This window comes from Scyliorhinus canicula, chromosome 1 (genome assembly GCF_902713615.1).
Source record: "Scyliorhinus canicula chromosome 1, sScyCan1.1, whole genome shotgun sequence".
NCBI classification, from domain to species: Eukaryota; Metazoa; Chordata; class Chondrichthyes; order Carcharhiniformes; family Scyliorhinidae; genus Scyliorhinus; species Scyliorhinus canicula.
Genome location: NC_052146.1, coordinates 66,693,584 through 66,719,761, shown reverse-complemented (window position 1 = coordinate 66,719,761; position 26,178 = coordinate 66,693,584). Strand labels below are relative to the sequence as shown.

The window sequence follows — 26,178 nt, the reverse complement described above, 5'->3', positions numbered from 1 at the left end:
CTGATTATTAGAGTAATAGACCCACTGACTTATGATCATTAGAGTAATAAACCCACAGGCTAATTATTATTAGAGTAATAAACTCTCAATCTGATATCATTTGAGTAATAAACCCTCAATCTGACTATGATTGGAGCAATAAATCCTCAGACTGATTATTATTAAGGGGCGTTTCACAGTAACTTCATTGAAGCCTACTCGTGACAATAAGTGATTCTTATAATATTATTATTAGAGTAAAACACCCTCAGACTGATTATCATTGGAGTAATAAACCCACAGATTTGGGCAACATGGTGGTGCAGTGGTTAGCACTGCTGCCTACGGCACTGAGGACCCAGGTTCAATCCCAGCCCTGTGCCATTGTCTGTATGGAATTTGCTCATTCTTTCCATGTCCGTGTGGGTGTCATCCCCACCACCCAAAGATGTGCAGGTTAGGTGGGTTGGCCACATTAGGGGGAAACAATTGGGTACTCTAAATTTATATTAAAAAAATAAACCCACAGACCGATTATCATTGGCGTAAGAAACCCTCTGATTATCATTAGAGTAATAAACAGCCCGATTGTCACCAGAGTAATAAACCTTCAATCTGATTATCATTAGAATAATAAACCCTCATTCAGATTTTCATCAGAGTAATGAACCATCAGACTGATTATCATTAGAGTAATAAACCCACAAACTGATTCCCAGAGTAATAAACCCACAAACTGATTCCCAGAGTAATAAACCCACAAACTGATTATCAATAGAATAATACACCCTTAATCTGATTATCATTAGAGTAATAAACCCTCAGTCAGATTATCAAAAGAGTAATAAACACACAGATTGACTATAATTAGAGTAATAAACCCTCAGACTGATTATCATTAGAGTAACAGACCCCATTGTGATTATCGTTAGAGTATAAACTTTTGGTTTAATTATCATTGGAGCAATACACCCTCAGACTGATTATCATTAGAGTAACAGATCCCAGTGTGATTATCATTAGAGTAATAAACTTTCAGTTTGATGATCTTTAGAGTAATGAACCCTCAGATTGATTATCATTGGAGCAATACCAGCTCAGATTCTTTATCATTGGAGTAATAACAGCTCAGTCTGTTTATCTTTGCAGTAACAAACTCTCTGATCGGCCCTTGATGAGCCGTTCCGTTGTTCCGGGGACGAAATACTTTGCGGGACCTCTTGGCCGATTCTAATTGGAGGGCTGGAGAAGCAGTGTCCCGGTAGAAACAGTCCGCGGGAGGAGAGTCTCGGAGCGGCAGTTGGTGAGTGACCTTCAGAGCCCGGGGCCGGGTTATTCGGCGGTGGGTGAGGGGGCTCCGGCCCGGCCTCCCGTCCCCTGCCCCCTTGTCAACAGCGGCCTGAAGTGGGACGGGGAGAGTCTGCTCTCTCTCCAGGCCCCTGCTGCAGATTCCCCCTCTAATCTCTCGGCTATTCTGGGTTAGGCCTCTCTTCATCTGATCCACACAGAACAAAAATAAAATACCGCAAATCTGAAATAAAAACAAAGTTCTGGAAATACTCAGCAGGTCTGGCACCCTCTGCGGCCAGGGTTTTGACTATTCTCCGCTGCCATTACCTGTCCCATAGAGAAACAGGTCCACCGTCTAATATTGTCCTTCCATGCCATCGTGGTTCTTCCTTGTACACGCCTTACAGGTGTTGTACTTTGCATTATCTTTTCCCGAACACCCCCCTCCTGTTCTGTCTAAAATATGTGAGTTTCCTTGGTATCCCTGCCTCAAAAAAAGTTCCACCAGACCACTTTCTCAAGCACCTGCTTGTTTGTCTACTTGGTCGTCGACGACACATCATATCTGTCCAAGTCCTTTCATTTCAGATGTTCTCATTCTAACCTCCTCACTCTTCTTGATGGTCCAGCTTTCACAGCCGTGCATTGTCATGAACCACACAAGGGCTTTCAGAAGATTAATTTTCATGGTAATCAGGATGCTTTGGTTACTATGCACTATTTTACGTGAGTTCACAACGTCATGACCCTTGTTAAGTCTAGTCTGAATTTTTTTGGTAGACTGGATCTTGGACGATGTGTGACCTAAGATAGTGGAAGATATCAACCTGGTACGGGAATTGAACCGTGCTGCTGGCCTGCTTGGTCTGCTTTAAAAGCCAGCAATTTAGCCGAGTGAGCTAAACCAGCCCCTCAGATGATCCTGAGCAAGATTTTACTGGCATGGGACATCAAAGCAATTGTTCTATCACTTTTTCAGGTCCTCTTTCTTCAGAGGTGGGATAAAGGTCGAATCAGTCCAGTCTTCCATGCAATCGCCAGTCTCCCTCCGTGCCATACATATTCTATACATCCTGTCCTCTACCAATTCTCTTCACATCTTAAGTCACACTGTCTGTCTATTGCCTCAGCCCGTGACCTTACAGCTGGCTTCTCTGATGAATGACTCACTACCTCAGCTTGAAATGGAGGAGGCTCGCGTTCAACTTGGCCTTTAAATTCCTTGTAAAGTTACTCATCCTTGTAAAGTTACTCACTATATTTGCGCCATCGTGCAACCATTTTCCTCACTTCTGTTTCATTCTTGCCAGAAGCTGACTGAATACAATGTAGGCGAGAGTGAAACCTTCGTGAAATTGATCAAACTGTTTGGAAAGGTTTCTGTACATTGCCTTTCTGAATCTCCATTCCTAATGCATCACACATGTCACTTAGCTGCTTTTCTTATCCGCCCATAGCTTTCTTTGAATTCCTGCCTTTAAACCTTTGTAACAATCCACATTCATTATCCTCTTTGCTTGCTCCTTGGCTTCAATCAGAGAAAAAAGCCTCCTTAGCTATCTACCCTTTCCAGCCTCTGACAGCACAGATCACACCATTTACTTTTCTACATCCAGGTTTCCCAAAGCTCTTTTGCTGTTCTCTTGTCAGCCACCATCTGTAGAGCTTTGAACCGCTTGGTGATTTCTACTGCCCACTGCACTGCCTTGTCATCCTTTAGCTCATCTAAATTCAGTTCTACCATTAAAACCTATCGTCAATAGCAAATGATGATCAGTGTCACAGTCTGCTCCTGGATACGTCTTACAGTTGTTTAGATGGGATCTCCCATTGCTTTATTACCACAATGTAATCAATCTGATTCTTAGTTTGTCCATTTGGTGAGGCCCAGGTATACAATCGTCTTTGACCATGTGTTGACCAGAACCAAATCATGTTCTTCACAAGAATCCCAAAGTTGCTCTTAAGCTTTATTAGTCCTGCCTAATACAAAAAGGCCAATCGTTGTCTGGACTCTATCTGAACTCCGGCACCAATTTAGCATTGAAGTCACCCATAGCTAGCAAAAAAGCTTTCTTTGTTTCATCGTCTTTAAGATGTCTTGATAAAAGACTGCAGAATTTTCTTCTGCAGCAGTCGATGCAGGGCTGTGAATTTGAATCAAATTGTTTTGCATTGAGTTACACATCTATGACCCTTTCACTGATTGGCTGGAGCCACAATTGGATATAAACCAAACACTTGTGTATTCATACAAGTACTCCATTTCCCATGCATAGCCTCTGCAGTAAACTAAGGTGTGCCCTTCCAATGTTGTAGAGTAACGCATTTCTCCCCACCCACACATACCCACGTCAATTCTCTCCATTTCCTTTGTATGCAGTTTGACTTTGCCAAGCTGAAGCATGCTACACACGTTCCTTGTTCCAAGTCTGAATATTTTACAAAGTTGAACTGATGTCAGGTGATCACTCTCTTGGCCATTTGTTACTGATAATGTTTCCTTTCCTTTTCTTCCAGTAGCACGTTTTCCAACCCTGTCCGGGTGAGTCAACAGGCGACACGGACCTTGGTTCACTGGGCGACATCTGAGCCGGTATGAGATCTGCTTCGTATCCATTGTCCATAGTGTTGTTTGGGTAAATAAGCTGGTAGGGCCCCTTGTCTTTACATCTTGCAGTGAGGAAGCCATTCTCCATTAGCACTGGACATCTGTCTTCCTGTTGCTACAGGTTGGCTATTGGCACTTAAACCGTGGTCATCTGCCCAGTCAGTGGTCAGAAAAGCCCGCTGCTGCCCAAGTCTTCACCGCCCATGTTATGCAGCTGCTTTCACAGTACCTGTTGAATTGTCCACCTCGTGTAATCCCCTAGTTGGCACTTCAGGAAGACTTTCACGACTGCTGGCAGAGCCTCAACAAGCAATCCCCTACTTATGGTTCACCCATTCACCACATTGAGATTCAGGTTGGATTTTGAAGGGGTGTGGAGAAAGTAACAGAATTAACATTTCAGGTCCGCGACCTTTCATCAGAACACACTACTCTCCCTATTTCCTTCCCTCTCCCAGTTCCCCTTCAGCCCTTTGCTCCTCCCCCATCTCTCCCAGCTCCCTGCCCAACCGTAACTGTCGTGTCCAATGACTAATATGTAAACCGCCCGATTGGGTTTTCTCAGATTGACCTTCTTGCTCCTTTTTTTACGCAGTTAGAAATCTGTTGATGCACTGAGAAAAGAAAGATGGGAAACACAAGCAGTGAACGTGCAGCGATGGACCGTCAGGGGATTCAAAAGCCCCCTCGGAGGGACAGCACCGGCAGCTCTATTCATGCCAAAGAACATGATCGGCCAAAAATTCTGATGGACAGTCCGGAAGATGCAGACATCTTTCATGCTGAGGAAATCAAAGTAATGGTATCTTTACAAAGGATTCTAGTGTTTTTCCATCCCTGGTGCTGCTATCTGCATGGTTCTAATTTGCTGTGACTAACTTGTCCCAGAGATCATTATTCGTTTCCGAGTCTAGACAGTGATTCTTGGCTTGCTACTGAACAGGGGGTGGGTCGGGGCAGGGGGGGGGGGGGGGGGGGGCACGGCGGGGCGGGGGGGGGGGGGGGGGGAGCGGGGCGGGGGGGGGGGGGAGCGGGGCGGGGGGGGGGCGAGCAGCGCGCCTGAAGTCAGCATATATGCATGTTGAGGGTGCAGTTAGTACTGGTTGGCAGTGGGAACCTTGTTTGATTTATCCCTCACTTAAAGCTTGATGCTAAGGATGAAAGTTTCACTGTTAACAGCCACTCCGATTGTTACCCGCTCACACACTGAAGTTCAAATCTGGGACCTTCTGTGGCTCACTACTCTTTGAAAAACCATAGCGATCTCCTGGGAAATGGATTTTTCCCTGAAAGGTTGTAATCAACGTTTTCAAGTTTTAAAAAAAAACATTATTCTAATCTTAAATAATTTGAATCATAAAATGCATTGGAGAGGTTAACATTAGAAAAGCCAGTGACTGAATTAAATTTCACCATTTGTCTCATGATTTCCAGGCCCCAATGGAGAAGGAATACTTTGCCTGGCAGCAGGACCTGGAAGTTTCTGACAAAATTTCCAAACAGGCTCGTCCAACAGTATTTCGGTGGAAAGGGGGTGGGAAGGAAGTTTTCATCTCGGGATCCTTCAATGGGTGGACCAACAAAATCCCACTTAACAGAAGGTAAATGTTTTTCTAATCTCTGAATTTCTCATTATCAACTTGGCACAAGTCCAGGCTGTCGTCTGTGATGGTTACAAGGCAGGCAATGTACACTTTGTACAAAAGGGCTTCCGATTCTGGACTGGGAGAGCAGGAACTTTTAAGCATGCTAATGAAAACTAGCATGCTGCTTACAGTAGGTCGAGTGTGAATGGCACATGGTGTCCGCATGTAGCATAACCCATGCAGTAAGGCACTTTCCCAAGCTCTTGAAGTATATTTCATTGGTCAGTCACCACTAACCATGGGTATATTTCAGTAGCTTAAGCGATAAGAGACATGGGTATATTGTATTGCACAATGCACACAGTGACAGACACTGGGTATATTGTATTGCTTAATGAACACAGTGACAGTCACTGGGTATATTGTATTGCTTAATGAACACTGTGACATACGCGGAGTATATTGTATTGCGTAATGAACACAGTGACAGTCACTGGGTATATTGTATTGTTTAATGAACACAGCGACAGTCACTGGGTATATTGTATTGCTTAATGAACACAGTGACAGTCACTGGGTATATTGTATTGTTTAATGAACACAGCGACAGTCACTGGGTATATTGTATTGCTTAATGAACACAGTGACAGTCACTGGGTATATTGTATTGCTTAATGAATACAGCGACAGTCACTGGGTATATTGTATTGCTTAATGAACACAGCGACAGTCACTTGGTATATTGTATTGCTTAATGAACACAGTGACATACGCTGAGTATATTGTATTGTGTAATGAACACAGCCACAGTGACTGGGTATATTGTATTGCTTAATGAACACAGTGACAGTCACTGGGTATATTGTATTGTGTAATGAACACAGCGACAGTCACTGGGTATATTGTATTGTGTAATGCACACAGTGACATACGCTGAGTATATTGTATTGCTTAATGAACACAGCGACACTCACTGGGTATATTGTATTGCTTAATGAACACAGCGACAGTCACTGGGTATATTGTATTGCTTAATGAACACAGCGACAGTCACTGGGTATATTGTATTGCTTAATGAACACTGTGACATACGCGGAGTATATTGTATTGCGTAATGAACACAGTGACAGTCACTGGGTATATTGTATTGTTTAATGAACACAGCGACAGTCACTGGGTATATTGTATTGCTTAATGAACACAGTGACAGTCACTGGGTATATTGTATTGTTTAATGAACACAGCGACAGTCACTGGGTATATTGTATTGCTTAATGAACACAGCGACAGTCACTGAGTATATTGTATTGCTTAATGAACACAGTGACAGTCACTGGGTATATTGTATTGTGTAATGAACACAGCGACAGTCACTGGGTATATTGTATTGCTTAATGAACACAGTGACAGTCACTGGGTATATTGTATTGCTTAATGAATACAGCGACAGTCACTGGGTATATTGTATTGCTTAATGAACACAGCGACAGTCACTTGGTATATTGTATTGCTTAATGAACACAGTGACATACGCTGAGTATATTGTATTGTGTAATGAACACAGCCACAGTGACTGGGTATATTGTATTGCTTAATGAACACAGTGACAGTCACTGGGTATATTGTATTGTGTAATGAACACAGCGACAGTCACTGGGTATATTGTATTGTGTAATGCACACAGTGACATACGCTGAGTATATTGTATTGCTTAATGAACACAGCGACACTCACTGGGTATATTGTATTGCTTAATGAACACAGCGACAGTCACTGGGTATATTGTATTGCTTAATGAACACAGTGACAGACACTGGGTATATTGTATTGCGTAATGAACACAGTGACAGTCACTGGGTATATTGTATTGCTTAATGAACACAGTGACAGACACTGGGTATATTGTATTGCGTAATGAACACAGTGACAGTCACTGGGTATATTGTATTGCGTAATGAACACAGTGACAGTCACTGGGTATATTGTATTGCGTGATGAACACAGCGACAGTCACTGGGTATATTGTATTGTGTAATGCACACAGTGACATACGCTGAGTATATTGTATTGCTTAATGAACACAGCGACACTCACTGGGTATATTGTATTGCTTAATGAACACAGCGACAGTCACTGGGTATATTGTATTGCTTAATGAACACAGTGACAGACACTGGGTATATTGTATTGCTTAATGAACACAGCGACAGTCACTGAGTATATTGTATTGCGTAATGAACACAGTGACAGTCACTGGGTATATTGTATTGCGTGATGAACACAGTGACATATGCTGAGTACATTGTATTGCTTAATGAACACAATGACATACACTGAGTATATTGTATTGCGTAATGAACACAGCGACAGTCACTGGGTATATTGTATTGCGTAATGAACACAGCGACAGTCACTGGGTATATTGTATTGCGTAATGAACACAGCGACAGTCACTGGGTATATTGTATTGCTTAATGAACACAGTTACAGTCACTGGGTATATTGTATTGCTTAATGAACCAGGCGACAGTCACTGGGTATATTGTATTGCTTAATGAACACAGCGACAGTCACTGGGTATATTGTATTGCTTAATGAACACAGTGACATACGCGAAGTATATTGTATTGCTTAATGAACACAGTGACAGTCACTGGGTATATTGTATTGCGTAATGAACACAGCGACAGTCACTGGGTATATTGTATTGCTTAATGAACACAGTTACAGTCACTGGGTATATTGTATTGCTTAATGAACCAGGCGACAGTCACTGGGTATATTGTATTGCTTAATGAACACAGCGACAGTCACTGGGTATATTGTATTGCTTAATGAACACAGTGACATACGCGAAGTATATTGTATTGCTTAATGAACACAGTGACAGTCACTGGGTATATTGTATTGTGTAATGAACACAGCGACAGTCACTGGGTATATTGTATTGCTTAATGAACCAGGCGACAGTCACTGGGTATATTGTATTACTTAATGAACACAGCGACAGTCACTGGGTATATTGTATTGCTTAATGAACACAGCGACAGTCACTGGGTATATTGTATTGCTTAATGAACACAGTGACATACACTAGGTATATTGTATTGCTTAATGAACAAAGTGACATACGCTGAGTATATTGTATTGCTTAATGAACACAGTGACATATGCTGAGTACATTGTATTGCTTAATGAACACAATGACATACACTGAGTATATTGTATTGCGTAATGAACACAGTGACAGTCACTGGGTATATTGTATTGCGTAATGAACACAGTGACAGTCACTGGGTATATTGTATTGCGTAATGAACACAGTTATAGTCACTGGGTATATTGTATTGCTTAATGAACACAGTCACTGGGTATATTGTATTGCTTAATGAACACAGTGACAGTCACTGGGTATATTGTATTGCTTAATGAACACAGCGACAGTCACTGGGTATATTGTATTGCGTAATGAACACAGTGACAGTCACTGGGTATATTGTATTGCTTAATGAACACAGCGACAGTCACTGGGTATATTGTATTGCGTAATGAACACAGCGACAGTCACTGGGTATATTGTATTGCTTAATGAACACAGTGACATACACTAGGTATATTGTATTGCTTAATGAACAAAGTGACATACGCTGAGTATATTGTATTGCTTAATGAACACAGTGACATATGCTGAGTACATTGTATTGCTTAATGAACACAATGACATACACTGAGTATATTGTATTGCGTAATGAACACAGTGACAGTCACTGGGTATATTGTATTGCGTAATGAACACAGTGACAGTCACTGGGTATATTGTATTGCGTAATGAACACAGTTATAGTCACTGGGTATATTGTATTGCTTAATGAACACAGTCACTGGGTATATTGTATTGCTTAATGAACACAGTGACAGTCACTGGGTATATTGTATTGCTTAATGAACACAGCGACAGTCACTGGGTATATTGTATTGCGTAATGAACACAGTGACAGTCACTGGGTATATTGTATTGCTTAATGAACACAGCGACAGTCACTGGGTATATTGTATTGCGTAATGAACACAGCGACAGTCACTGGGTATATTGTATTGTTTAATGAACACAGTTATAGTCACTGGGTATATTGTATTGCTTAATGAACACAGCGACAGTCACTGGGTATATTGTATTGCTTAATGAACACAGCGACAGTCACTGGGTATATTGTATTGCGTAATGAACACAGTGACAGTCACTGGGTATATTGTATTGCTTAATGAACACAGCGACAGTCACTGGGTATATTGTATTGCGTAATGAACACAGCGACAGTCACTGGGTATATTGTATTGTTTAATGAACACAGTTATAGTCACTGGGTATATTGTATTGCTTAATGAACACAGCGACAGTCACTGGGTATATTGTATTGCTTAATGAACACAGTTATAGTCACTGGGTATATTGTATTGCTTAATGAACAAAATGACATACATACGCTGAGTATCTTGTATTGCTTAATGAACACAGTGACATGCATTGTGGGATATATGTAATTGGATTAAGTTCAGTTACAGACATGGGTATGTTTAATGCGTTTGCATATATAGTTGTACACAGGTAAATTTCATTGTTTAATATGCATGCTGATGTAACCTGAGGTATATATACATTGGGCAGCAAATGCAGTTACAGACTAGAATATGTTTCATTGGAATGTTTGCACTCATTAGATACAGGATATATTTCATTTGGTAATGTACACCGTGGCAGATAATGCAGAGGCGTATACTAACGCTCCAAGGCAGGAGTTCATATCCCAACAATGGCAATGAGTGGAATTGAAAATGAATTAATTAGACTAATCTGGAATAAAAAGATGGTCTCAGCAATGATGATGGTGAACGTACTGGATTGTTATAAAAGCTCACTTGAGGGCAGCACGGTGGCGCAGTGATTAGTGCTGCTGCCTCACGGCGCTGAGGTCTCAGGTTCGATCCCGGCTCTGGGTCACTGTCCGTGTGGAGTTTACACATTCTCGCTGTGTCTGCGTGGGTTTCGCCCCCACACCCCAAAGATGTGCAGGGTAGGTGAATTGGCCACGCTAAATTGCCCCTTAATTGGAAAAAATGAATTGAGTACTCCTTAAATTTATAAAAGAAAAAAATAAAATAAAAGCTCACTTGATTCACTAACGTCTCTTTAGGGTATTCCTGTTGAGGGGGCAATTGTAAAATGTATTTTTAGTGTGTGTAGACCAAGGTGCACATTTTGCGGTTCAGTGGTGGTCTGCAGCCTGTGTGCTGGTCTCTCTCATTCAAAAACAAATACTTGTGTAAGCTGAGCAGTAATGATGAAACTACAGAACCCTACAATGGAGAATTTCCAGTGAATTATCTCACTCTCCCAATGTAACATGACGGAAAAGTGGTGGGGGGCCTTTGGGAACCAATGTACCGTGCTGTTTACTCCAATTTTCAAAGGGATGCACCAATCCCCTACTGGACCAGGAGTCCCGCCAATCTACTGAAGAAACCCCAAGGGATGCACCAATCCCCTACTGGACCAGGGGTCCTGCCAATCTGCTGGAGAAACCCCAACAGAAATCCCTGAGGTAACATTCCACACTGCAGCCAGGGAGAAAAGGTATGTTACTCGTGCAGAATCCCCACCATAAGGCATGACAAATTTCTGACAATCGAGTCATGCTCAATACCAGAGTTATCCATTGGGAACAGGCGGAGAGCAGTGTGTTTCCTACCCTATCCACTGCCGAATTTACTGCGTAGGGGGAATTACATACTGACCACAGACTAAGGCATATTTCAATTTCATGGGTTTACTTTCTTCTCTCCCTCTTTCTTTTTTTTGTAGTCACAATAACTTTGTGGCGATTCTGGACCTCCCAGAGGGTGAGCATCAGTATAAATTCTATGTGGATGGTCAGTGGACCCATGATACATCAGAGGTATGATATGGTATTGACATGCTGCAGTTTAAATGTCTTAATTAAACATGCCCAAAACAATGTATATTGTATATGTATGCGCTGATTGTAGTGTCCTATGTCCTAAACACATTTTATAGGGTTTGGGCTCTACTGGGCCGTATTTATGACATGGGGGGAGGGACTGTTATGATGGAGAATTGTAGAAATAAATCATATTGACTGCCTTTTAGTTTTCTAATGTGGAGAGACTCCCTAATGTATCTAGCGGCCCTGAAGGCAGGGACAGATGCACAGAAACCCGTTGCTGTGCTGAGTCCTTTGGATTGGCTTCCTGAAGCCAGAACTTACTGCCCTTGCAGTTACTATCAGTCTGCAGAGTGGCTGGCCATGGAAAAAAGGATGTATGCTTTGTGTGTTAAAGTGGATAGGTCACCAGTGAATGATGCTGGCCTTGCGTCTGGATCACAATGTGATTCCGGCACGCGGAACACACATGAGCATGGTGAGGATGATGGTGTCAAAGGCCTCTGCTATCTGGAGGTTGTAACATTGAAGTGTTTCATAACTGCGATTGCTGACAGTTGTAATATGTGCTGTCTTGTCCACAGCCCGTTACCACCAGCCAGCTTGGTACCATCAATAATGTTATCCGGGTGACTCAGACTGATTTTGAGGTGTTTGATGCACTGATGGTGGATTCACAGAAATGCTCCGACCTGTCAGGTGGGTCCCAAGTACAATGAGCAAAATGTCCAGAAAGAGCCATTGAATATGGTCATAGAATGAGACAGCACAGATGAAAGCCATTTGGCTAATTGTGTTGTACTAGCTCTTTGGTTGAGCCACCCAATTAATTCAACTCTCTTGCGCTTTCCCCACAACCGTGAAATTATTCCCATAGCCAATGCTCTTTTGAATGTTACACTGAATCTGCCTCCACCATCCCTTTCAGGCAGTGCATTCCAGAACTCAACAACACATTATGTGAAATAAATTAATTTCCTCAAGTTGCCTCTTGTTCTTTTGCCAGTCATCGGAAACTGTGACCTCTGGGTTAGCAACCCTCCTGCCACTTGAAGTGGTTTCTCCTTATTTACTTTATCAAACCCGTTTGTGATTTTGAAGCTCCTATAAAATCACGTCTGAACCTTCTCTCCCAAGGAGAACAATCCCAGCTTTTCCAGTCTCATCACTTAACTGACATTCCCCATCTCCGGTAGCATTCCAGTAAATCTTTTCTACTTTCCCACTAAGGTTCATAAAGTGTAGCGTGCCCAGAATTGAAGATGGTACTTCAGTTGAGACCTACACAGTGTTTTATCAAATTTTAACGTAACGTCCTAGCTTGTGTACTCTGTACCTCTCTTAATAAATCCAAGGACACTATGTGGTTTTATTAAGATCCACCTGTCACCTTCAAAGATATGTGTATATACAATGCCTGGTCTCTGTGCATGCATATGTTTTAAGTTCATGTTGCCTCTCCTCATTCCTCCCAAAATGAATCCCTTCATACATCTTTCCATTAAATTACATCTGTCGTGTGCCTGCCCAGGTCACCTGTCTGTGTCCTCCTGAAATCCTCTTAATTATTCTTGTGTCATCTGCAAACTTGAAATTACAACTTGCGTACACAAGTCCAGGGAATTAATATATATCAAAAAGTTGTAGTCCAATATCAACCCCCAGGTACACCTCCTATTGATTCACCACTACTCTCAACACCGTAGCCAATTTTAAATCCACACTGTCACTATCCCTTTAATATCCAGTTGCTTTAATATTACTGCCAATTTTGTTATGTGTTTACTTTCAAACATCTTTTGAAAGTCACGTATAGATCCACCACATTCGTTTCTGATATTAACCTTCTCCGCTACTTCATCTAAAAGCTCATCAGCTTAGTCGAACAAGGTTTACCTTTAACAAACCAGTGCTGGCTTCCACGTATTTGCCTATACTTTTCCAAATGCTGATTAATTATGTCCCTGAATATTGTCTTTGTATGTTTACCCACCACAGGCTGACCAACCAATAGGTGCTAGGTTTATCCCTAGTTTCTTTCAGCATTTGCAATCCTTCAGTCCTCGAGCATTACCTCCACATACAAGGTGGATTAGAAGATTGTGGCCAGAGTCTGCATTTCCTCAGTAAACTAGAATGCATCCATTCTGGACTGTCGAGGTCGACTGATATTTTAATTGCCTCCTGTTTATCTATTTTTATCCCATCTAATAATGTGATTGGCTCCATCTTTACTGCTAAATTGGCAGCATTCTCTGCTCGAATGAACAGTATATTATTCATTTAATACCTTACTTACAAGAAAATCTACGATTTGATCCCTAATCAATCCCATTCCAACTTTGCCTATAGTTTTACTACTTATATGTTTACAAAACATTTCTGCATTCCCTTTTATGTTAGTTGCTAATCTCTTATCTTCTCTCTTTGCCCCTTATCCTCTTTTAGGTATCCTTTGTGTGATCTACTTTCAATTTGATTTTGTTGCATTATGAAGCTTACAATTGTTATTGGCCTCCTTTTATCCATTTCATTTTTAACGTTTATATCTTTAATCATCCAAAGAGCCCTGTCTTTCCACCTATTCTTTTCTATATTTGTTTCTGGGATATGAGTGTTGCTGGAGAGACCAGCATTTGAATCCCATCCCAAATTGTCCATGAGAAGGTGGTGATGGGCTGCCATCTTGAATCACTGCAGTCCATGTGATGTAGCTTGACCCACAGTGCTGTTAGGGAGGGAGTTCCAGGACTTTGACCCAGCAACAGCGAAGGAACCATCGTTCCAAGTCAGGATGGTGTGTGATCCAAAGGGGAACTAGCTACTTTGTTCTTCCAGGTAGTAGAGATTGTGCATTTGGAAGGTGCTGTTGAAGGAGCCTTGGCGCGTTGTTGCAGTACATATTTTACACTGCACTATTCTGTATCCAAACCATCTCCTCTTCTGAGGTCCTCTATTATTCAATTACTGCTTTTGATTACCAGCTTTTGATTTCAGTCCACCCGCCCAATCCCTTTTAAACTCCGAGTCACCCCTCCTCCTGTTAGTACTTTTATGCTTGATTGAATTTGTCCCTTTTCCATAACTATTTGAAACCTGATATTGTGATCACTATTTCCCAAATGCTCTTCAACGGAAACATGCTTCACTTGCCCCAGTTCGTTCCCAAGCCCTGTATTTTCCTCGGCATGCCAGGAACACATGATCAAGAAAGTTCTCTTGTAAACATTCCAAGAATTGCTCCACCCCCCTCCCCCGGTCCTTCACCGTATTACTATCCTAGCCTATATTTGAATAATTGAAGTTCCCTAGTATCACTACTTGTAATTTGTCTGGAAATTTGCTTTTCCTTAATTCAAGTCCCAACTACGTCATTCCTCTTCAATGCTATGATAGTTTCTTTAGTCAATACTGCCACTATCCCTCTTTTAATTCTTATCTTTCCTGAATGCCTTATCTGTTCCCAATCCTCTCCTCCTTAGAACCGGGCCTATGTAATTCCTATCATTTCATAATCCTATGTGTCTACAGCTAGCCAATTTTATTTACCATGCTCGGTGCATTTACATGCATAAACACCAAATTGATCTTGGACTGTTTTGCATTAGCCCCTGTCTGATGCTCCTATTTGTGCACTATCCTTTACTCTTGTCCTTTACTATTTACCTGCCCTAGCCCGCTGTACACTTTGTTTCAGCTCTCCAATTTAGATCCATGCACAGCTTCTCTCATCCGTCTCAATGCTAGTGTATGTAATTGAAACAATTAAATTTCCTTAGATCTGTCAAGCTCTCCCCCCGGCCCGTATCATCAGGATCCTTATGTGTACAAACCTGAGGAGAGGATTAAAACTCCTCCTATTCTGCCGCCACACCTGCTCCAGGTCATTCTGAACAAGGACACAGGCATTTCAGTGAGTAAAACCACTTTTATTTGCATTGATTTGATATTTGGTACCAGTCACTGTGAATAATCCTTTACAGCAACATTTATAGATTAGTTTTAGCTCAATATTGCTGGGGTTGCTTAATAGACATAATCTGATGGGTCAGCTTTCTATCAAAATATTCCAGTTAACAGACCTGGATATCTGGAGTAAGTGTGTACGGTTAATGCACAAGATGCTATGTGCTTGAGCCAGAAGCTGTGTATAGGTGCCCTGATTTTAACTTGGGGCAATGAGATGAGTTAAAACTTGTGGCTCCAGAAATTAGGCCGAGGGTATCTTAACTCCTGGACCACCAAGTCAGTGGGAAAAGATGGCCAATTGCAAGGTAGTCCTCGGACACAAGGTGGTTGTATGGGAGTGGGTTTCCTTATTGGGCCTAGGAGACAACTTCTCCTTCCAACAAAAGTGAGGTCTTCTTGGCCTCTTCCTGGCTTGTCTTTTCCTGCTCTAGCTTCCCCACTCGACATGCAGATGTTAGAAAACGCAATGAATATCAATGGAATTCCTCTGACACCGTGAGGATGTCCCAAAGTACTTTACAGCCAGCGAATCAGTTTTGAAATGTCATCACTGAAAGAAAGATGTCCTTACTGTTCACACAAGTTAGAATCGATCACAGTAAAATCATGGATGATCTTAACCTACCTGGCTTCCATTATATTGGTGACTTAAATCCTCCTCCATTGTCTGATATTGCCCAGTGTTGAGTATTCGAGTCTGAAGTTGTCTACATTAAAAGTTACATGATACTAAATATGCGTACTGGGTATAGTCTATACAAACTGGGATGTCTCTGACTGTGGGCATGTGTGACCACTTAATGAGCCTGAACCTGTGTACATGTGCTGGGCACACTTGTGAACGAGCTTGTGCCTGTTTATGTTTGTTGTAAGTGTGAATATATGAACCAACTTGCTAGATGCTAAATGCACTCCTGCAGCCTGTGTTCTAACGTTTGCAGATACTACTTCCTAACCCTTTCAAGGACATTCTGGAATCATTCCATTGTAACCTAACAAATAGCTGACCAATCCAACCATTAAATTCACAGAATCCATCTATTGTCTCACTTGAGAAACCTTTATCCAATGGATCCTTTCATCTGTTTGCAGAACCCAAGATTTTGGTTTCATTTTTCATTCAACACAGCCATCATCATTTTCTAACTGGGGAACAGCGTTGTCCATCGCTGAGTTAGCACTATCTACAATACCATCCTCTCCCACATTGAAAAGCTATGAAGCAATCGTTGTACACTTGCCAAATCACTAAAAATTAGAGCAAAGGACTGACCCACTGGACTCGTCTAGGACAGTGCTCCAGCAATCGGCTATGACCCGACCCTCCACCACCCCTGCTTCCAAGAGTTGTGTGCTCTGATACCCCCTCCCCTTGTGAGTTGTCTGCTCTGACACCCCCACCCCAGGGTGCTATTTGCTCTGAACTGCCTCCCCTCTCCCCGGGAGTTGTCAGCCCTGGCGCCTCCACCCCCGGGGGCTATCTGCTCTGAACCACCCACCCCGGGTCCTATGTGCTCTGAACTGCCTCTCTTCTCCCCAGGAGTTGTCTGCTCTGATTCCACTCTCTGTAAATCCCCTTTTCTGGGAGTTGTCTGCTCTGACCAATCTAGGATTCAGTGAATGTTTTGAACCTGCCCAAGCAGGCTCGAAGTCTCTCTGCTCTGTTCCGATTGCCTGTGCTGGATTAAGGATCGAGTAAAGTTAGTTTAGCTGCTGCGTATCAGAAAGGTGTCAATCGACGTCCGGTGACGGGGATGTGCTGAGTTGACACGAGAAAGATGGCTCTCCTCCTGAAAACTTGAAATTAGGCACTTTTAGCCCAAAAATAGACGGTTAAACTCGTGGGGAGAATAAACCCCACCCTCCTCCAATACCATCTCAATGAACAGGGCATGCCAAGCAACAACCTGAGGAGCTGAAAGGATGGCAGAATCAGCAAAAGCCTAGGGAGGAAGATTTAGACGATGACAAACACGCGGGGTGACGAGGAATCGGCCACACTCGAACAGGATGGACCACCAGGACATATGCCAGGCTACCCCCCCCCCCCCCCCCCCCCCCCCCCCCGATAAATGTAACACAAGAGCTCCAATTCCACAGAGGCACGTCAAATTAGAAACAATGGCGATGGTGAAGGCAGCGGTTGTGGCGCTGACCCCCTTCAAGCAGCGCTGGAAAAACTGAAATGGTGACTAGTGACACAGACGACTTATCAGGGAGCTTGAGAAGGCTGTGACTGGTCAGAGAGAACCGATTGTCTCGCTGAAGACGGAGATGGCAAGGTTGGTGGTGACACAAGGGACTCTGTGGGGCAAGGTTGAAGACCAAGAGAACCAGTTGTGCCATCAAAATTTCCGCATTGTAGGCCTACCAGAGGGTACCGAGGGCAGGAACCCTACAGAGTACATGGCCCACGTGGTGGGCAAGCCTGTTGGAAGGGAAAGCTTCCCCAAACCCCCCAGAAGTGGACAGAGCCCACAGGTTACTCCGGACAAAGCCGGGAGCAGCCACAGGCCATCATCGCCACACCACCAGTGCCAAAACTGGGAAAAGATTCTGAATGGGACTCGCCACCTACGGTTCTGTAAGTGGGAGGGACACTCAATCCGTGTGTACCAGAACACTGGGCCAGACCTGGCCAAGCACCAGGCAGAAATGAACACAGCCAAGGTGGCTCTTACACAAGAACAACGTGAGGTTTGGGCTGCTGCTGTAGCCTGCCAAACTTGACTTTGCAGGGTAGGGAGTACTACTTCACCGCACTGGCAGAAGCAGACGAATTTGTGCATGTCTCTAGCAGTGAACCAGAACTCTAGTTACATCAGTTTAAAAAGAAGAGACTATTTGCGCGGGACAGATCTGCCTCGCCTTCAGTCTGACTGAGTTTCAGGAAGGAGGAGGTGAGAGCGGTAGGCATAGAATGGGGTGAGGAGGGGGAATGGGGGGAAAGAAGCACAATGGTTGGGGGAATGGTTGGGATCGAACGTGAGCCACTGGGGGGGGACCCGAAGATGATGGACTGGACATGCCTGTCTTGGGGGAAGGTAGGGGACGGGGCCTGGAAGTACTATTAGAACTGGGAGAAGCCATGGAGAATATTAACTCCATGCAGGCGAGGAAAGTGCCGGGGCCAGATAGATTCCCGGCGGACCTATTCAAAATACTCGCGGCAGCATTGGCCCCGCACCTGTGGGAGATGTTCGCAGACTGTCGCACTCTGCCACCAACACTGGCGCAAGCCTCAATATCGCCAAAAAAGACCCAACTGAGCGTTGGTCCTACAGGCCCATCTCACTACTCAACTTGGACGCAAAGACCCTGGTGTAGGCCTTGCCGAGGCGCCTGGAGAGCTACGTGCGAGAGGTAGTCACGGAGTACCAGACAGGCTTTGTCAAGGGTAGACAGCTGACATAGAACATCAGCTGTCTGCTAAACCTGATAATGACCCCATCTGGGCGAGAACATCAGAAGTGATCATCTCTCTGGACGCTGAAAAGACCTTCGACAGGGTCAAATCGAAGTACCTCATAGAGGTACTGGAATGGTTTGGGTTCGAAGCAAGGTTCACTTCTTGGGTGAAACTACTGTACAGTGCTCTCATGGTGAACGTACTGACAAACACTACCAGCTCCAAATACTTCTGGCTGCACAGAGGCGCGAGGCAAGGATGCCTGTTATCCTCGCTGATGTTTGCTCTGGCAATCAAGCCACTGGCGGTCGTCCTCAGAGCGGCGAACGGATGGAGAGGTATCCAAAGGGGGGGGGATAGAGAGCATAGAGTCTCACTCAGGAAACACCCTGAGATATATTGTCTTGATGATACAGAGACTTACCCCCCAGATACCAGGACACCTGGTAGTAGAAGAACTGCTGGATGTGGGCGACCGAGGGAAGGGAAACTGGGCGGGCATGTATGGACGACTGTTGGAAGAGGTATGCTACTCCCTGAACGAGAGAAGGGAAAATGGGAGGAGAACTAGGCATAGAGCTGGGGAGAGGACTCTGGATCATAGGACTACACAGGGCGAACTTCACCTCCAAGTGTGCAGGGCTGAGCCTGATGCTGCTGAAGGTGGTGCACAGAGCGCACCTAACCAAATCTGGGATGAGAGGGTTCTTTCTGGAGACAGAGGACAAATGCAAATGTTGCCAAGGAGGCCTGGCCAAACACACCCACATGTTCAGGGCCTGCTCCAGACTTGTCGAGTACTGGACTAGCTTCTTTTAGGCCATGTGCAGGATTGTGGGAATGAAGGTGGAGCCATATCCAAAAGTGGCGGTCTTCGGGGTTTCACGTCAGCCAGAACTCTTCATGGTGAGAGGGGCCAAATCCCCTGCCTTTGTCCCCCTGATCGCCCGCTGGAGAATCCTGCTCGGCTGACAATCAGCAGCACCACCAAAACTGCAGACCTGGGGGTATTTCTCAGGCTGGAGAAAATAAAATTTGCCATCCGGGGGTTGGAGGAAGGCTTCCACCAACTCGTTCCAAGAGCTGTTCGTAGCCAGCAACCAGTAGAGTAAGGTGGGGGGGGGGGGGGGTCACAAACAAGCCAAGGGACAAAGAGGAAAAGGAAGAGGGGTGGGAGAGGGAAGGGAGGGGCACGAACGAACCAAGGGACAAAAAAACAGGAAAGGGGGGCAGAGAAAGGGGGAGGCGAAGGCACACGGGACAAAGCCACAGGGGACTGGTCTAAGGGCAAGCTGAAGCCCAAACCATACTTTAATAAACGCTTGTAAATACATGGTCTGGCCTTACTGGGGATTGCAACATATGTATGCCGGCTAAATGGTGACACGGCTACAGCGGGAGGGAAGGCAATTGCTTGTAAATGCATCTGTTGTTTTCTGTTTTTGTTTCTCTTTTCCTTTTTTTGGGATGGTTTTGTCATGTGTAACTTATGAATCGTTAAATATAAGTTGTGAAAATCCAATAGAAACATTTATTTAAAAAAAGGGAAAGGTGTCAATCATGAAGGACTGATAATCCGGCCCCTTTTCTACTGTCAACATCGCAAGAGCAGCTAAGATTAGAGGCCAGGATGTTGTGGAGGAGGGCTGGTTCTCAGCCTTTTCTCTTTCCTCTTACAGTGTGATCCTGCATTGCTGCCAGAACCAAACCACGTCATGTTGAACCATCTTTACGCTCTGTCCATTAAGGTCAGTATTGCACCATCTACTCCACCTTTTTGCTGTTCAACCCATCCGTTTGACACTCCTCTCACTGTGTCTGTTCACTTGCAACCTCCACTTCATTCACTTCCTATTCCTCCCTTCATCCTGTGACCCACTGTACCTTTCAAGTATTTTAGTGAGAGTTTGTTTCTGGGGACACAGGATATGGGACTGGTCGGTTATGAGTTCACCAGAATGAACAGAAGTACTTCAAAATGCTTCACAGCACCAGGGTCCCAGGTTCGATTCCTGCTTGGATCACTGTCTGTGCGGAGTCTGCACGTTCTCCCCGTGTTTGCGTGGGTTTCCTCCGAGTGCTTCGGTTTCCTCCCACGAGTCCCAAAAGACGTGCTTGCGAGGTGAATTGGAAATTCTGAATTCTCCCTCTGTGCACCCGAACAGGTGCCGGAATGTGGTGACTAGGGGATTTTCACACTAACATCATTGCAGTGTTAATGTAAGCCTACTTGTGACACTAATAAATATTATTGTCAATTTTTCAAATGTAAATCTGAAGGTTCAAGTGAAAACATGTTTTACTTCCATTAATCTTACAATTCAAATAATACAAATAAAATGAAAAATCTGACGTTGGACAAAATCTTTAAAGCATGAAGACTCCAGTTCTGTCTTTCTGGTCTCTTGATAACTGGGCCATTCGTAGAATCCCTACAGTGGAGAAGGAGGCCATTCGGCCCATTGATTCAGCACCGACCTCTCCGAAAGAGCACCCTACCCAGGTCCAATCGCCATCCCCGTAACCCTACATAAACTTTGGACAGTAAGGGAAAATTTAGCATGGCCACTCCACCCAACCTGCACAATTGTGGGAGGAAACCAGAGCACCCGCAGGAAACCCACGCGGCCATGGGGAGAACGTGCAAACTCCACACAGTCACCCAAGGACAGAATTGAACCCGAGTCCCTGGCTCTGTGAGGCAGCAGTGCTAACCACTGTGCCACCCCTTATTATTCACTGCAGTATTCCAGTGAACCCAACTAATCAAGTTTCATTGATTATATTATGAATTACTCATTATCCATCATTTGTGTTCTATCAAATTATCTAAAGCATGCTATTTTGAAAGGATTGGCATAAGATATACTGAGAGAGATGGGGAAAACCCTTCCTGCCTACCCCACTGACTCCCCATTCTATATCAAATTCCATTAGACACTTTGCTTCTCCCATTCCATAGTCCATTCACCCTCTCCTCTAGTTTGTACACCTCTCCCATTATGCATCACATCCTTACACATGCTTTTCGCTCTTAAGTGTTATTTAATGTGACTCAGTAGATAAGAGATTCAAAGCAAACTGCAGACCTTTCGCATCAAACCTGATATTCTTTGCTGCGCTGTTTGGATACGATTGAACCAGACTGGGACTTGTCTAACTCTTCAGGTTCTCGGCACTTTTTGTGGGGGAAAAAGCAGGGTATACTCCCAGAAGACCTGACCAATACATTATCCCTCAAGCAAAACCACCTGAACAGATTCATTGCTTATTTCTCTCACTGCTGATTTTGGAATCTTGCTGCAAACCGATTGACTACTAGATATTTTTTTTATTCGTTCATGGGACTGGGCGTCGCAGGCTGGGCCAGCGTTTATTGCCCATCCCTAATTGCCTTTTTGAGGGGGCAGTTAAGAGTGAATCACGTTGCTGCGGGTCTGGTCCACATGCAGGCCAGACCAGGTAAGGGTGGCAGATTTCTTTCCCTCAAGGACATTAGTGAACCAGATGGGTTTGTATCGACAATGGTTCCATGGTCATCATTAGACTTTTAATTTTGTGGAATTCAAATTTCACAATCGACAGTGGCGGGATTTGAACCGGGTCCCCAGAGCATTATTCTGGGTCTCTGGTTTACTAGTCCAGTGACACTCTGCCATCGCCTCCCTCAGATTTATGCATATTCCAACTCCATCTACACTTCAAAAGTACTTTATCTGTAAAATGTTTCAGGACCACAGATATGCAGCTTATTTTCTCCTCCTCTCCAAACCCCGCCCCCCTCCCCCAAGTTGGAAAGTTTGCTGCAGCTTTCACAGACCCTGCACCTGTGTCCAACTCTGCACAATCCTCCCTCTCTCGCACATCTTCCTCTTTCGATCCCCCATTCTGTACCCTATGGACCCCCTCCTTTTTTCATGCTTTCTATTCGATTCTGCATGATGTCCAAACTCATCTCTTTTTTAATTGTACAGTGATAGACTTCGGCTTCTGTATTGAAAGTATTTTGAATTATTCACAGGATGGTGTTATGGTGCTGAGTGCCACGCATCGCTACAAGAAGAAGTATGTCACCACTCTCCTCTACAAGCCCATATGATCTCTCAAAGCAACATTCCGCCCTCATCCAATCAGGAAGCTCCATTTCCTTCTGCAAACACTCGCACTCACCAGTTATCGACCCCAGTGTGCCTAGGAAGATTGAATCGAATGGTAATTTCCGGGGCCCTCTTCTGCAATCGAGAACTTGCTTCGCTTCCTGTTTAGAAAAGGGAAATCTGTAATCTAAACCCAGGCAAAGTGCCCTCCTCCCAGTCCCTCACACTAAAGTGGCAGTAAAACCTTCTCCCCGACCATGAATCCATGCCTCTTACTGCAGCATGTCTAACTCTTTTTCATTAATCTAAGAGTTTCTTCAGCTTATGGTCAGAAGGCTCTGTCATTTCACAGACCTTTTTGTGTGAAGGAGTCACTGGAGGCCCCCCACTACCATCCAAAACACCCCTCCCCCAACAGACTGCATGGTGACATTTTCAGCATGTTAAAACCATATCATGGGATAAAACCATATCATGGGATAAAACCATATCATGGGAACACTGTTAACAAGTTCCTGCTGGAACATTCACTATTATTAAGGGAACAAAAACAAAAGTGTGAATTATAATTAAATGGTGAACTGACTGAAATCCCATGTTTCTTTACATCTGTGGCCACACTAGAATTGTAATGACCGAGTGCTGCACTAAACAATGTTCATTGTGCACACTCGTGGTATATGGCAATAGTCAGATTTCCTCATCACAGTTATGGGATCTTCACTCTGTCCCTGATGCTGTGAGGACTTGACTGATGGTTGTGGTGTTAGGAGGGTTAGTTATATGGGTGTAGCCCTTCGTGTAATACCATGTATTTCAACAGTTTCAACTTTGCACTCCCTCTAATCATGCAGTTGCATTCATTAACCCTTCTCTGTAATTCTCCAAATCACTGAAATAGAAATAGTCATTTGGTAGTATTGAATCCGAGTGCTGAAAAAAGACACAAGTTGTCAATTTGGCATCTTGTACTCATCTGAACAATTTGCAAGAATACCCCACATGTAAAGGGAACAACAAAAGTATTTCATGAGAAGGGAGTGCTGATTGGTTGACAAGTGCACTCTGGTAGAAGTGTTGCCATGGAGAATGCACCAGTTAACTGCTGACTGACAGTCTAACTGACGAGCTTTGTTAAATTCAAGCCAGGCTTAACTCTGACTGACCAAGGCATTGCCCTGAGGAATGAACCAGAGAATGGCTGTCACAGATTTTGTTTTGTTGAAACTGGTGTAATGTGTGTACATGACCTTTCTGTCTTTTTTGAGCAATACTCTAGTTCCAATCGTGTTTCTTCAGCCACTTCAAGTCTTACTTAATTTGCGGAAATGAATCTTTAGTTCTCCCTCCCCACGAATCACAACTGCACTAATCCTGAGGGACCACTCTTTATGGTGTGAGTCGAAGTAGCTGTTATAGTCTGTTGTCTCCACCTACCCCAACACAGCAGTTACTGGAAAGCCTGGTCATGTCCTTATTCAAATGCTGCCTGTTTGCAGGAAGCTGTACCTCCCGCCAACACACATTTCAGATGGGAAGCTGTGTCTTTTTCCGTCCTTACGGGTATCAGAAGTGGTCACTGGTCAGTCCTTTTCCCCTTCTCCGTGGGTTAGGCCATTGTTGGAACGGTTGATTTCTTACTCCTGTCCTCAGACCAGTGAATTAAACACAGATGGGGGACAAGTCTGGGATCCTCCCTGCTTCAGCATTGTATCGGACAAGGTGTTATGAGTCATTGGAAAAGATCGAAAAGAAAGCTCTCCATCTCACAATCATTCTTTTTTTTTTGCTTATTTTCTCACCTCTTTTGGCACATTTGTTTTTGAGCCCGTGCCAGTTCAGCCCGTCCAGCTCAAAGTCTCCATGTCAGACCCACTTATGGTCAGGGAGGGAGGAGGAATGTGATGTTGTCAAATGGGTTGCTGTTTTAATACTTTATTAAATGGCAGGACTGCAGGACCGTGATTCACTTGCTCAAATGGGGTGGATGTTTCTGCCAGTTATATTGGTTGGCTTTGAGCAATTTTCAGTTTTTACGCCAACCTGTCTTTCTCTGTCAAATAAAATCCTGAAATGTCAAGTAAATTAAATTCATCTTGTTCAGCAACTCCTCATTTGTCACGCAATGTCATATATCACTGAGATGAGTTGTATGTGTTGTACCCTCATGATAACAGTGAACCTCGCAGTAGGTGGCTTGTTTCCAACGAGTTCTTTGGTTTGTTTGTATTACTAGCATTCCTCTGACAATAAATATTCTGATTTGAGACTTGAGCCGAGTTAGGCTGTAACAAACATCACATTATTAGAGCCACTGTATATTAATGTACAGTGCTAGGGCAGCACGGTGGGACAGTGGGTTAGCACTGCTGCCTCACTGCGCGAGGTTGCAGGTTCGATCCCGGCTCTGGGTCACTGTCTGTGTGGAGTTTGCACATTCTCCTCGTGTATGTGTGAGCTTCGCCCCCACAACTCAAAGATGTGCAAAGTAGGTGGATTTTTTTTTTTAACGCATTTTATTACAAACTTGTATCAAAGTAGGTTACAGCAAATAAACACCCCGGAAAACATACTTCCCAATACAGTTTGTACAGATTTTTCTCCTTTTTCACTCCCCATCACCCACGCCCCCTGCGACGAACAGCTCCTCAAACATAGTCACAGACATCCCCCACCTTTTCTCAAACTCCCCTGCTGAGTCCCTTAACTCATACTTTATCTTCTCTAAGGAAGTCATACAGGTCACCCAACCATGCTGCTACCCCCGGTGGCAATGCCGACCGCCACTCCAGCAAAATTCGTCGCCGTGCAATCAGAGAGGCGAAGGCCAAGATATCGGCCTTCCTCCTCTCCATGTGCTCCGGCTTCTCTGAAACCCCTAATATTGCCACCAAAAGGTCCGGGTCCACCTCCTCCTCCACTATCCTGTCTAAGACCACAAACATCCCGCCCAGAATCTTCCCAATTTTTCGCAACCCCAAAACATGAGCGCGTGATTCGCTGGCCCGCGCCCACACCTCTCACACTCATCTGCTACCCCCTGAAAGAATCCACTCATTCTCGCCTGAGTCATATGCACCCTGTGCACCACCTTAAACTGTATCAGGCTCATCCTTGCACAAGAGGAGGTGCGCAAGGTGAGTGAATTGACCATGTTAAATTGCCCCTTAATTGGAAAAAATGAATTGGGTACTCTAAATTTATAAAAAAATTAATCTACAGTGCTGCACTTCTCACCGTTGTGGCCCCGGTAGTTTCTTCTACACGAAGAAGGTGG

General features: G+C 44.0%; 1 protein-coding gene across 6 annotated transcripts; it reads left to right on the top strand.

Annotated features, from left to right (window-relative positions):
- Nucleotides 1-1,154: 1,154 nt before the first annotated feature.
- Nucleotides 1,155-25,173, top strand: LOC119963296 (5'-AMP-activated protein kinase subunit beta-1-like). 6 transcript variants are annotated; one of them, XM_038792203.1, is made up of 9 exons: nucleotides 1,155-1,282; nucleotides 3,790-3,865; nucleotides 4,480-4,682; nucleotides 5,315-5,481; nucleotides 11,327-11,420; nucleotides 12,011-12,125; nucleotides 15,206-15,339; nucleotides 20,484-20,552; nucleotides 22,826-25,173. In XM_038792203.1, exons 3-9 carry the CDS (start codon nucleotides 4,509-4,511, stop codon nucleotides 22,901-22,903), a joined length of 831 nt encoding a protein of 276 aa, XP_038648131.1. In that variant the 5' UTR covers nucleotides 1,155-1,282; nucleotides 3,790-3,865; nucleotides 4,480-4,508; the 3' UTR covers nucleotides 22,904-25,173. The 6 variants fall into 6 exon arrangements, with proteins under 6 accessions (XP_038648131.1, XP_038648153.1, XP_038648100.1 ...); XM_038792225.1 differs by having other exon boundaries at nucleotides 4,476-4,676; XM_038792172.1 differs by having other exon boundaries at nucleotides 4,476-4,682.
- Nucleotides 25,174-26,178: the final 1,005 nt, after the last annotated feature.

Excerpts from the sequence above, each read along its gene's own strand:
- LOC119963296 (XM_038792203.1), top strand. The coding sequence starts at position 4,509 with ATGGGAAACACAAGCAGTGAACGTGCAGCGATGGACCGTCAGGGGATT. Across the intron at positions 4,683-5,314 it reads CTGAGGAAATCAAAGTAATG|GCCCCAATGGAGAAGGAATA; the intron begins GTATCTTTACAA and ends CATGATTTCCAG. Across the intron at positions 20,553-22,825 it reads TTTACGCTCTGTCCATTAAG|GATGGTGTTATGGTGCTGAG; the intron begins GTCAGTATTGCA and ends AATTATTCACAG.